The sequence below is a fragment of the Pongo abelii genome, chromosome 13 (genome assembly GCF_028885655.2).
Source record: "Pongo abelii isolate AG06213 chromosome 13, NHGRI_mPonAbe1-v2.0_pri, whole genome shotgun sequence".
NCBI classification, from domain to species: domain Eukaryota; kingdom Metazoa; phylum Chordata; class Mammalia; order Primates; family Hominidae; genus Pongo; species Pongo abelii.
Window position 1 is genome coordinate 24,626,881 of NC_071998.2, and position 13,143 is coordinate 24,640,023.

The 13,143-nt window shown below is 43.0% G+C and overlaps 1 protein-coding gene across 5 annotated transcripts in view; it reads right to left on the reverse strand.

Annotated features, from left to right (window-relative positions):
* NFX1 (nuclear transcription factor, X-box binding 1) overlaps window positions 1-13,143 on the reverse strand; it is an 80,464-nt gene that overhangs the window by 38,540 nt on the left and 28,781 nt on the right. For all 5 annotated transcript variants that reach the window (XR_008509548.2, XR_008509547.2, XM_024252262.3 and 2 more), the window contains exons 10-11: window positions 3,827-3,924; window positions 7-37 (exon numbers count right to left, since the gene is read on the reverse strand). Coding sequence is in view for 3 of the 5 variants with exons in the window: in XM_024252262.3 (XP_024108030.2) it covers window positions 7-37; window positions 3,827-3,924 (129 nt within the window). In the remaining 2 variants the exon portion in view is untranslated. The remainder of the gene's footprint in view (window positions 1-6; window positions 38-3,826; window positions 3,925-13,143) is intronic.

The following is a 13,143-nucleotide window of genomic DNA, read 5'->3' on the forward strand; positions in this document are numbered from 1 at the left end:
TCATACCTTCACTTTTGAGACTGGTACATGGAAGCTCCTATGGAAAAAGAAAAAGAAACGGTAACTACTTTAGGAATAATTAAAATAATACAACTATAATATAATGCCAAAGGTAACAAGAATATTCCAAATATCCTGTACTTCTCTGATAGTCACTTATTCACCAACTTCACTTGCCATGTCTGGAGCGAGCCTAATCCCTATATGAATGAGCTTTACTCACAAGAGGACTCCAGGCTTACAGACTTTTCATGAAAATACAATTCTAACAATCTTTGTGGTCTGGTCTCCAAATTCACAGAAGACTAATAATTACAATATCTGAATAGAAAGAGGGGCTGCTAAAGGTATGCAAAGGAAAGAGAAGTCATCACCTAACAAGGGTACAGACAGAAAAAGCCATAAAAAGCAGATATAAGAATTGAAAACAGATAACAATCTGTACCATTTAATGCAGGGACAAACGGCTCAACACACTTCAGAGCACACCTGATAATATCACCAAACTACAGCAAAGTGAAATAAAGCAGGATCTTTGGTTTGGCCTCTAAAGTTTTCTTACTGTGGTTTCCATTACATGTGAGTGGTCTACAAGGTCTATCATGTAATTTTGCTGAGGCATGATCCTAAAAATCGTGTGTAGTGATGCTGGTGTGTGGGAAGCAAGTCAGTCACTTGGGGTAGAATGAGTCTGGCTAGCTGCCCGGCTTCTACATCTGATTTTGGCTTTGATGTCATTTACAGGTTGCCATGTACTCAGAAATGAGAAAAATGACTTTAAAAGTCCCCTCTTAGTAAAAATTATCCTGAAAAAAAAAAACAAAACAAAAAAAGCAGCTACTGAAGTTGATAACAGATGTGAAGAGTTCTAAGTAATAAAAGGTTCTTGGCTGGAAAATATACATTTCAGATAAAAAATGAGGTGCCTGGGATTGATGATATGAAAAAGTTCCCTATATGCTCTCTACAGATATAAAGCAAAAGTGACTCATGAAACTGAGTTAATGCTCCCATCAGTGAACACTGGATTATACGGAAGAAATGATATGCAGGAGTGGTTATCTACAAATGTCAGGAAAGGCAGAACTCCCATAAATTCCTGCACATGAATTACCATAAAGACTTAAACATAGCATGCTTTATGAAGACACAGACACAGCATACAGTTATCAGAGTCCCACCAAAGTGATGAAATGAAAACAACCTTTGAAGTTTTAAGAAATGTTTTATTTATCTAGAAAACTCACTTCTGTGGAAAAGCCCATTCCATTACAAAAACCATGTATAGAAAACCCATATTCATGAAAAATCTAGTTAAACAATGAGGTGATAATTGTCAGCTTATTTTATTTTATTTTTTTTGAGACAGTCTTGCTCTGTCGCCCAGGCTGGAGTGCAGTGGTGCAATCTTGGTTCACTGCAAGCTCCGCCTCCTGGGTTCACACCATTCTCCTGCCTCAGCCTCCCGAGTAGCTGGGACTACAGGTGCCCACCACCGTGCCCGGCTAATTTTTTGTATTTTTAGTAGAGACGGGGTTTCACCATGGTCTCAATCTCCTGACCTCGTGATCCGCCCACCTCAGGCTCCCAAAGTGCTGGGATTACAGGCGTGAGCCACCACGCCCAGCCAATTATCAGTTTTTGAAGAGTTTTTTTTTTTACTTCATCGAACAGGTTTAACAGAGTTTGTATTGACAGTGAGCTCCTCCTGCAATTTAAGGACTTCTACTTGCAAAAATTCAACTTACACATAGCTTTTCAAGAATACACTCACTGCCATGGAGTCCACTATTAGAGGGAGTGAGGACAAAGAGTCAATGAGAAGCAAGAAAATGTAGAGATAGAAAGAGGGATTGTGGGAGAATGAAGAAAACTGACAGCAGCCACTTCCAGCTTACATGTCCCAACCCTGCTTACAATTTTCAGTCACAAAGATCACAAATAGCATCTCTGGGCATTACTAAATTTATGATTGCCAAATCACAGCATCTCACAGTCTTTAATACAGTATTTGCAAAGTACAAAAGTGGTCCCATACCTGACATTCAAAATGCCTCTGTTATCCTACGTATATTGTAATTTCTTTCAGGAAAAAACCCATATATGATTACACAACTTTTGTAACATGTAAATTATACTACTTTTCCCTTTTTTCTGAAGTTTTCCTATTAAACTAGCTTCCCATTTATGGACTATATCCTCAGAATTATTTGCAAGTCAGATGCTGCCAGACCCTGCACTGTGTTGAACGGAACCAGCGGTTCACAGTTCTGCCTTCACCCTGGCTTGTGCTCTGCTGGGACAGATGCTGACATACACTGAAGTGACTAATCAACACTCAGTGTGTTCCCCAAGCTGAATCACCCGAACACTTTTTAGAACATAAAGTCTGATGAAAACTATCCAAGGTAGGCTGGGCACAGTGGCTCACGTCTGCAATCCCAGCATTTCGGGAGGCTGAGGCGGGTAGATTACCTGAGGTCAGGAGTTCAAGACCGGCCTGGCCAACATGGTGAAACCCCACCTCTACTAAAAATACAAAAATTAGCCAGGAGTGGTGGTGTGCACCTGTAATCCCAGCACTTTGGGAGGCTGAGGCAGGAGGATCCCTTGAGGTCAGGAGTTTGAGACCAGCCTGGCCAACATGGCAAAATCCCATCTCTACTAAAAATACAAAAATTAGCCGGGTGTGATGGCATGCACCTGTAATTTCAGCTACTCCAGAGGCTAAGGCATAAGAATCACTTGAACCTGGGAGGTGGAGGCTGCAGTGAGCCGAGACTGCGCCTCTGCACTCCATCCTGGGTGATGGAGTGAGACTCTGTCTCAAAATAAATAAATAAAAAAAATTAAAAAACAAAACAAAACAAAAAAAACTATCCAGGCTTTCACCAGAAAGTAGAAACTGACAAAACAGATGTACAGTGAAGAATTAAACCTTGCTTAAAGAGAGTCTGGCCTTTGTACTTGGCTTCGGAGAGGTGATCTCTAAGCCTAGTGGAATGCCATGCCTGATAGAAGTGTCATTGTTTGCCTGGAGTCTTGAGTCACTGGATAGTCCAATTACGTGATTTAGGAGCAGGCTGGCCACACTGGATAGTTTTAGGGCAGGGGTTTTGGGTCACATGGTATTGGTAGACCTCTGGAGAGACTGGAGACTGAGATTAGCCACATGGGCAGTCAACTATGATTGCACAATAGAGCACCAATAAAAACTGAACACACAGGCCTGGGTGAACTTTCCTGGTTGGCAACATTCCATATATGCTGGCACACACTGACGCGGAGAGAGTAATACTTTCCTGACTCCACGGGGAAAGGACAAATGAAGTTCCACCTTTGGTACTTTTTTGGACTCTGTCCTACATACTTCTTCCCTTGGCTGATTTAATCTGTATCCTTTTCCTTGTAATAAAACTGTAACCTCCTTGTAGTAAACCTCTAACCATGAGTGTAACCACCAGCAAGTTCAGCGGTCCTTTTATCAAATTATCAAGCCTCGCAGGTGGTCTTAGGGACCACTGAACTTTCAATTGGTATCAAAAGTTGGTGCCACAAGTCGGTGGTCATATGGACTGTGTTTCCTCTAACTTCTTAGTTGGCTGACTCCTTGCAACAGTGCTGTTCCCCTTTTCAGGCTATCACACCTGTATTTAGTAGAGTGATCTGTATATTTGCCTTATCCCACTATAGTCCTCTGGACCTTGAGTGCCACAACCACTTCCCATACCTGTTCTACTGAGGTTATTTTGATTCCTCCCCTCCCATAATCACCATTTTAAAGAAAACACTGATGGCAACAACTCTAGCATTGTTTAGGATTTACCTTTGTTCTGAAAGAGCATCTGCAGGAAATAACTGATGTGCGAGAGCATGGTCCACAGTCTCCTTCATGGCAGAGCTTTTCACAGGTATGAATGAAATCTTTAATAAAAACGAAAAGAGCTGGAAATGAAAATTGCAACTACTCATTTTCATACTCCCAAATTTGCTAGCCACACTGGTCTTCCCCTCCATGCCCTGCAACTCCAGAATCAGAGTTGAGGGAAGTATGCAGTCAACGCTTCTTCCCTATCTTCCCTTCATCTGGCAGAGTGGGCCTTTTCTGACAATTTCAGGGCCCAGCATTAGACACTGGAATATGCTTTAAAGTATACGACGTTTTGCCTAAGTCAAAAAAAGGCCAAGTGTGGTGGCTCATGCCTATAATTCCAGCACTTTGAGAGGCTGAGGTGGGAGGATCGCTTGACCCCAGGAGTTCGAGATCACCTGGGAACATGGTGAAACCCTGTGTCTACCAAAAAAAAAAAAAAAAAAAAAAAAAAAGGACAAAAACAAGAAATTAGCCAGGAGTGGTGATGCAGGCCTACAGTCCCAGCTACTCAGGAGTCTGAGGTGGGAAAATCTCCTGAGCACAGGAGGTTGAGGCTACAGTGAACTGTGATCGCACCACTGAACTCCAGTCTAAGTGACAGAGCAAGACCCTGTTTCAAAACAAATAACAAAAACGCAGAATAAATCTTCTTTTTCCTTAGGCCCCATATCTCCAGTGTAGACTTGAATCTCCTTAAAATTGTAGCCATGGATGACTTTAGTGGAATGCTCTCGACTCTGAAAGTCATCTGGGGATTATAAATAATCAGAAGCCATGATCCACAGTCTGACTGACTAGAGCTCTGTGAATGTCTGGTGGCGCCTGCATCCATGCTGCTAAACTAGGTTTAGGACAAGTCCTGTTTCCAGGACCCTATGAGGATCACCTGGAGTCTCTTATGGCTACTGTTTACATGGTGTACTTTTTCTATTCTTTAACTTTCAGCCTCATTGTATCTTTGACTATAAAGATTGTCTCCATGGCCTGGTGCGGTGGCTCACGCCTGTAATCCCAGCACTTTGGGAGGCCAAGGTAGGCAGATCATGAGGTCAGGAGTTTGAGACCAGCCTGACCAACATGGTGAAACCCTGTCTCTATTAAAAATACAAAAAAATTAGCCAGGCGTGGTGGCACCCACCTGTAATCCCAGCGATTCAGGAGGCTGAGGCAGGAGAATTGCTTGAACCTGGGAGGCGGAGGTTGCAGTGAGCCAAGATCATGCCACTGCACTCCAGCCTGGGCAACAGAGCAAGACTCCATCTCAAGAGAGCATATAGTTGGATCTTGTTTTTTAAATCCAGTCTAAAAAATTTCTGCTTTTGGCTGGGTGCACTGGCTCATGCCTGTAATCCCAGCACTTTGATAAGCCAAGGTGGGAGGACTGCTTGAGCCCAGGAGTTCGGGATCAGCCTGGGAAATAGAGTGAGATTCCACCTCTATAAAAAATAAATAAATCAAAACTCAAAAATCTCTGCTTTTGCTTAATCCATTCACATTTAATGTTACTGTTATAGCTGGATTTATGTTCGTCTTTTTTAGTTTTCTATAAGTCTCATGTCTTTTTTGTTATTCTAATACTCCTTTCCTATTTTCGTTTGCATTTTGTCAATATTTTTTATAGTGTAATTCCTTTAATTATATTTTTCACTACATTTTTTGAGTTGTTTTCTTAATGGTCCCTCTAGGGCTTACCATATACATCTTATCAGAATCTACTTCAGATTTATACTAACTCCAGTAAGATACAGAAGGTTTACCCTTACACAGCTCTATTCTTCTCCCCTTTTGTGCAGTTATTGTTATACATATCACATTTATATGTTATAAACCCAATACTACTTTGTTAGAACTTTATATAATGCTATATCTATTAAAGAAGCTGAAAAAGATAACAAACATATATATTTATAGCTTTATTAATTTTTGGAGACAGGGTCTCACTCTTGTCACTCAGGCTGGAATGCAGTGGCATGATCATAGCTGACTGCAGTCTTGAACTCTTGGCCTCAAGTGATCCTCCCGCTTTACCCTCTCGAGTAGGTGGGACTATAGGCACATACCACCACGTCTGGGTAATTTTACAAATTTCTTTTAGGGATTAAATCTCACTACGTTGCCCAGGCTGGCCTTGAACTCCTAGCCTCAAGTGATCCTCCCACCTCAGCCTCCTGAGTGGCTGGGATTACAGGTGAGAGCTACAGTGCCCAGTCTTTTTTTTTTTTTTTTTTAAAGACAGAGGCTTGCTCTGTTGCCCAGGCTGGAGTGCAGTGGCATGATCTTGGCTCACTGCAGCCTCCGCCTCCTGAATTCAAGCAATTTTTGTGCCTCAGCCTCCTGAGTACCTGGGATCACAGGCATGTGCCACCACACCACGCTAATTTTTGTATTTTTAGTAGAAACGGAGTTTCACCATGTTGGTCAGGCTGGTCTCGAACTCCTGACATCAAGTGATCTGCCCACCTTGGCCTCCCAAAGAGCTGGGATTACAGGTGTGAGTCACTGCGCCTAGCCCTCCTCTTATACAAAATTTACCACTTATGGCTTCCCTCATTTGTTCCTGTAGGTTTGAGTTGTGATCTGGTATCATTTTCTTATTCTAACACAACTTTGATCCCATCTATCTCCTTGATGTTATAATTATCAAATATACTTCTACAGGTTATAGGCCTAAAATATAATTTTATACATATTATTTTATACAGTTGTTTTTTAAATCAGTTGAGAAGAAGAAATATGCATTTATACTGCCTTTTATAATTACATAATCATCTTTACTAGCGCTCTTTGTTTTTTCATGTGGATTTGTGGATTTGAAATTCTATTTGGGTTTACTTGCTTATAGTCTGAAGAATTTCTTTTAGTACTTATTGTAAGGCAAGTCTGCCTGCTAGCAATAAATTTTGTTTTTATCTTCGTTTTCTAAAGTTAGTTTCGTGAGATGTAAGATTCTTGGTTGACAGTTTTTCTTTTTCTTTTTTTGAGACAGAGTCTCTCTCTGTTGCCCAGGCTGGAGTGCAGTGGCGCAATCTTGGCTCACTGCAAGCTACGCCTCCCGGGTTCATGCCATTCTCCTGCCTCAGCATCCTGAGTAGCTGGGACTACAGGTGCCCGCCACCATGCCCGGCTAATTTTTTGAGACAGGGTTTCACCGTGTTAGCCAGGATGGTCTCAATATCCTGACCTCGTGATCCACCCACCTCAGCCTCTCAAAGTGCTGGGATTACAGGCGTGAGCCACCACACCTGGCCAGTTGCCAGTTTTCTTTCAGCATTTTGAATGTGTCATCCTACTGCCTTCTGGTTGTGATGTGTTCTCCATTGTTTCTGATGAGAAGTCCACTGTTAAGCTTACAGAGGTTCCCTTGTATGTGATAAGTCATTTTTCTCTTGCTGCTTTCAAGACTTTCTCCTTATCATTAACTTTTAGCATTTTTTATTATATGTCTAGGTGTGGATCTCTTTCCTACCTGGAGTTTACTGAGTTTCCTGGATGTGTAGTGTTTTTCAATACATTTGAAAGTTTTTATCTATTATTTCATTAAATATTTTTCCACTTCTTTCTACTCTCCTCCTCATGTTCCAATTACATGTACACTGATACAGTTAAAGGTGTCCCACATTTCTAAGGCTTTGTTCATTTCTCTTCATTGTATTTTCTCTCTGTCTGTTGGGTTATATAATCTCTTTATTTTTATTTTTTTTGAGATGGAGTCTCACTCTGTCACCCAGGCTGGAGTGCAGTGGCGCAATCTTGGCTCACTGCAACCTCCACCTCCCAGGTTCACACCATTCTCCTGCCTCAGCCTCCCGAGCAGCTGGGACTACAGGTGCCCGCCACCACACCCGGCTAATTTTTTTTTGTATATTTAGTAGAGACAGGGTTTCACCATGTTAGCCAGGATGGTCTCGATCTCCTGACCTCGTGATCTGCCTGCCTCAGCCTCCCAAAGTGCTGGGATTACAGGCGTGAGCCACTGTGCCTGACTGAATCTCTTTCAATCTATTTTCACGTTCACTGATCGTTTCTTCTGCCAGCTCAAATCTACTGTTGAGCCCCTTTAATGAAGTTTTCTTCTTCCTTTGAGAAAGGGTCTTGCTTTCTTGCTCACCTGAAGCGCAGTGGCATGATCATGACTTGCTGCAACCTCAACCTCTTGGGCTCAAGCAATCCTCCCACCTCAGCCTCCTGAGTAGCTGGGATCACAGGTGTGTGCCACCATGCCCAGCTAAATTTTTTTTTTTTTTTTTTTTTGAGACAGACTCTTACTCCCTTGTCCAGGCTGGAGTACAGTGGTGCGATCTCGGCTCACTGCAACCTCCGCCTACTGGGTTCAAGTGATTCTCCTGCCTCAGCCTTCCAAATAGCCGGGATTACAGGCGTGTGCCACCACGCCCAGCTAATTTTTATATTTTTAGTAGAGACGAGATTTCATCATGTTGGCCAGGCTGATCTCAAACTCCTGATCTTAAGTGATCTGCCTGCCTCAGCCTCCTAAAGTGCTGGGATTACAGGCATGAGTCACTGTGCCTGGCCTAAGTTTTTAAAATTTTTTGTAGAGATAGGGTCTCACTACGTGCTCAGGCTGGTCTTGAACTCCTGGGCTTAAGCAATTCTCCTGCCTCCACCTCTCAAAGCACTGAGATTCAGGCATGAGCCACCGTACCCAGCCTAATGAATTTTGCATTTCGGTTATCCTACTTTTAAACTTCAGAATTTCCATTTGGGCCTTTTTTAAAACTAGTTTCTACCTCTTTATCGATATTCTCTATTTGATAAGACATCATCTTCACATCTTTCTTTACCTCTTTAAGTATGGTTTCCCTTCAATTCTTTGAAGATATTTATTTATTTGGTTTTTTTTTTTTTTCAGATGAAGTCTTGCTCTGTTGCCCAGGCTGTAGTGCAGTGGCACAATCGGGGCTCACTGCAACCTCTGCCTCCTGGGTTCAAGTGATTCTCCTGCCTCAGCCGCCGGAGCAGCTGGGACCACAGGCGCATACCAACATGCCCAGCTAATTTTTGTATTTGCAGTAGAGATGGGGTTTCACCATGTCGGCCAGGCTGGTCTTGAACTCCTGACCTCGTGATCCTCCTGCCTCAGCCTCCCAAAGCACTGGGATTACAGGCGTGAGCCACCACGCCTGGCCCAGTTCTTTGAACATATTTATTATGATTATCCTACAGTCTTTGTTAAATCTGACACCTGGTCACTCTCACAAGGCAGTTTCTGTTGCCTGTTTTTTCCCTGTTTCTTTGCACATTTCATACTTTTTTTTGGAAACTAGACATTTTAGCTATATAGCAACTATGGATACTGCTTCCCCTCTCCACAGCTTGTTTTTGTTGTGGTTGCTATTTGTTTTGTGACTTGGCTAGACTATTTCAGTGAAGTCTATTTTCCCTACAGTATGTAGCCACTGGTATCACTCTTTGGATGGCACAGCCTTACGGGTACAAACTGACCCTGGAATGACAGTCGTTTCAAGCAGGGCTCTCTTTGTCTCGATTCCTGATCTCTCTGTTAAACTGTGTGCCTTATTTGGATTACGCTCAGCCTCGAGGATCCATTAATTGCAGTTCTATTGTTTTTGACAATGTTCCAAGGCATCAATTGCTCAGCAGTCTGATCCAATTAAATTTGGGCAGGAATAGTCTTTGCTGTAAGTCTTTGAGATTTGTTCTGACCTGAAGAGGGCTCCTCTTAGCTACCTTTCCCTGATTCTCTCTGATGAACTAGATGGCCTACAGTTTAGTTACTGTTCTTTAAGGTATGTTATCATTTTCTAAAGTGTCCTTAGGCCTGTACTTCCCCACACTGTTTCAAATAAAGTCAGTTCCTTTGGAGAGTACTTCGGAGCTCTCTTTTGTTATGAACTGTCTCTCCCCCTGGGAAAGGTCTCTGAGGCACTACTCTGGGTGTTGGGTGGGATAGTAGCCTCTTGCCTTCTTGGCTTGCTTCTCTCAGTGGAACCTCCACCCTACGAGTGAGCTTGGGTGAGGACGATTAGGGCTCCAGTATTCTGCTGCAAATGGGATGGAGCCTCCATTGTGTAAGTGGGAGCTTGGTGGAGAAAGGGAGCCCTAACCTCTCAGCTGCACTCACCAGAATTTCAGCCTCTTCAACTTGGAGTTGGAGGGGAAGAGAAATGTTGACAATGTGGCCTTCCCAGTGAGATATGGTAAAACCTGACTGGGAGCTGAGGGGAGAAGCCCCATCTTCTTGTCCACACTTATCCTGAGTGGAGATCTGTCAAGCTGAGCTGAGGGGAAGAGGAAGGAACTGGCTAGGGGTCAATGCCACAGACTCTTGCTGTTGTTTACCAGAGTTTTAGTAGATTTTGTTGAATAAATATGTCTTCATCTGAGGTATGCTCTTAGGGCAATTTCTACAGACCTTTTTTTTTTTTTTTTTTTTCGAGATGGAGTCTCACTCTGTCACCCAGGCTGGAGTGCAGTGGTGTGATCTGAGTTCACTGCAACTGCTGCCTCCCAGGTTCAAGCGATTCCCCTGCCTCAGCCTCCCGAGTAGCTGGGATTATAGGCATGTGCCACCATGCCTAGCTAATTTTTGTATTTTTAATAGAGACAGGGTTTCATCATGTTGGCCAGGCTAGTCCTGAACTCCTGACCTCAAGAGATCTGCCCACCTCAGCATCCCAAAGTGTGGGGGATTACAGGTGTGAGCCACTGCACCCAGCCTCCAGAAACTTTAAATGGTTGATTTTTTTTTTTTTTTTTTTGAGACAGGGTCTCACTCTGTCAGCCCGGCTGGAGTGCAGTGCTGCATTCATGGCTCACTGCAGCCTCAACATCCCAGGGTCAAATGATCCTTTTGCCTCAGCCTCCCAAGTTTCTGGGACCACAGGCACATGCCACCATACCCAGGTAAATAAAAAATGTTTTTTGGTACATACAGGGTCTCGCCATGTTGCCCAGGCTGGTCTCAAAGTCCTGGACTCAAGCAGTTCTCCCACCTTGGCCTCCCAAAGTGCTGAGATTATAGGTATGAGCCACCATGCCCAGCCTTGATGGTTGCTTTTTTATAGTTTTCCCTAGCTTTGTTTGTTTTACTGGGAAGCAGATCTATGGGAGTTCCTCATGCTACCATCTTTAAAGTAGAACTCTACCCAGTCTCTTATACTGAAGCTGTGCCTCTGGGATGGAAATTTCCTACTGAGTGAGATACAAAAGACCTAAGCAAGCTTTCTATAGATAAGCTAGGTCTGAACAAACCTGACAGTCATTGTTATCACTAGCCATAGGCTTGTCTCTGAGCTTCTCAGTCAACTCAGCCTATTTCCTTAAAGGTTTTCCATAGCTGCTGAGGTATAGCAGGTACCCTCTTATCCCTTAACCTGGTCTTGTCCCATCCCAAGGTCTGTTACTGCCAGTTACTACCCTTCTCTTGCTCAAGTCCTTTTGCATCACCCATTTCACATTTCCTTCTCCTCTCATCACCAACAGGATACGTGAGTGCCAGGGTAGGATTTCTGGTTATAATATGTGAAATTCTTATAAAACTGACTCATGTGCTTTCCGAAAGGGGATTAGATTTACTAGTCATTTGATCTCCATATCATAGACACATTTTCATGGCAAGCAGAGAACCAACAGATGACTGGCTTTCCTAATGCAGCTGGAATGTGTATTAAAATATAAGAAGACAGCACTTCTCCTCTATACACAATTTTAAGGTCAGATTGCGAAAAAGGATTAAGTAGGGTATTCCCACCGATTCACGCTGGCACTTGAAAGAAATGTGAACTCTCTCCTTTTGATGAAATGGAAACCAAACCTAAAGATTCTAGCTTTACCTCAGAAGATACACGGTTAGTTTTAGAAATAATTTTCCTATTCAATCTCAGTTGCCTACTTTCCATTTTTTCTAAATGCATGGCCTTTCAACACCCACTCAGGAGAGAAGTTGCCAAGTCATTGCAAAACTGCAGACATACATTCCAAAAAGACTGAGTCAGATAGGCTCAGTATAGTATTACTTTGTATCTAATTCCAATGAGCTTTTTCTGGTTTCTATATCCAAGTAATCAGAAGCCACAAATCAGAAGAAAGGGGGAATCACTAGAAGTAGACAGGCAAGCATACTAAAAGCACTGACAAGAATATAAACAAAAAGCTTCAACAAGCAGATACAACAATTCAAACTGCTCATTGGTATGGGGCATCAGTCTGAGAAACCTCAGCAGGCCGAGGGCACCACTGCATTCAGTGTAATACAGTAACTGGAGTTCATAAAAATGATGACTCTGGGTCAATAAGAGAAAAATTACAACACCATCAGTAACCTCTATTTAAACATGAAATGTAAATTTTAGAAAAATATTCATCCAGCCGGGCATGGTGGCTCACACCTATAATCCCAGCACTTTGGGAGGCCAAGGCGGGCAGATCTCCCAAGGTCAGGAGTTCAAGACCAGCTTGGCCAACATGGTGAAACCCCGTCTCTACAAAAATACAAAAAAAAATTAGCTGGGCATGATGGCAGGTGCCCTGTAATCCCAGCTACTCGGGAGGCCGAGGCAGGAGAACTGCTTGAACCCAGGAGGTGGAGGTTGCAGTGAGCCAAAATCACGCCACTGCACTCTAGCCTGGGCAACAGAGTGAGACTCTGTCTCAAAAAAAAAAAAAAAAAGAAAAGAAAAATATTCATCCAAAATTATGTTCAATAGGTGCTATCCTCATATCCTCAGCTAGATGGGAAACTTAGCTACAGCGACTGACATTCCTTGAATGATCTAAATGGCTAAAGTTTTATTGTACTTACAATTTTAGTTCTTTGGCCAGGTACAATGGCTTACACCTGTAATCCCAGCACTTTGGGAACCCAAGGCGGGTGGATCACTTGGTGCCAGGAGTTCGAGACCAGCCTGGTCAACATGGTGAAACCCCGTCTCTATTAAAAATACAAAAATTAGCCGGGCGTGGTGGTGTGCACCTGTAGTCCCAGCTACTTGGGAGGCTGAGACATAAGAATCATTTGAGCCCAGGAGTCGGAGGCTGCAGTAAGCCGAGATCGTACCACTGCACTCAAGCTGGGGCGACAAAGCGAGACTCTGTCTCCAAATCAGACTCTGTCTCACCCACAATTATTTTAGCATGTTCCTATTATGTGAAAAGGGTTTTCAACACTTGCTGAACCCTGGATTGGTATAAATACATATAGTGTTCATAATAGTACAGGCTCCTAAGAGAAATCATAACCCCTATGGAACAGTAACTCACCACAGTTGTCCAGAGTTAACAATAAAACA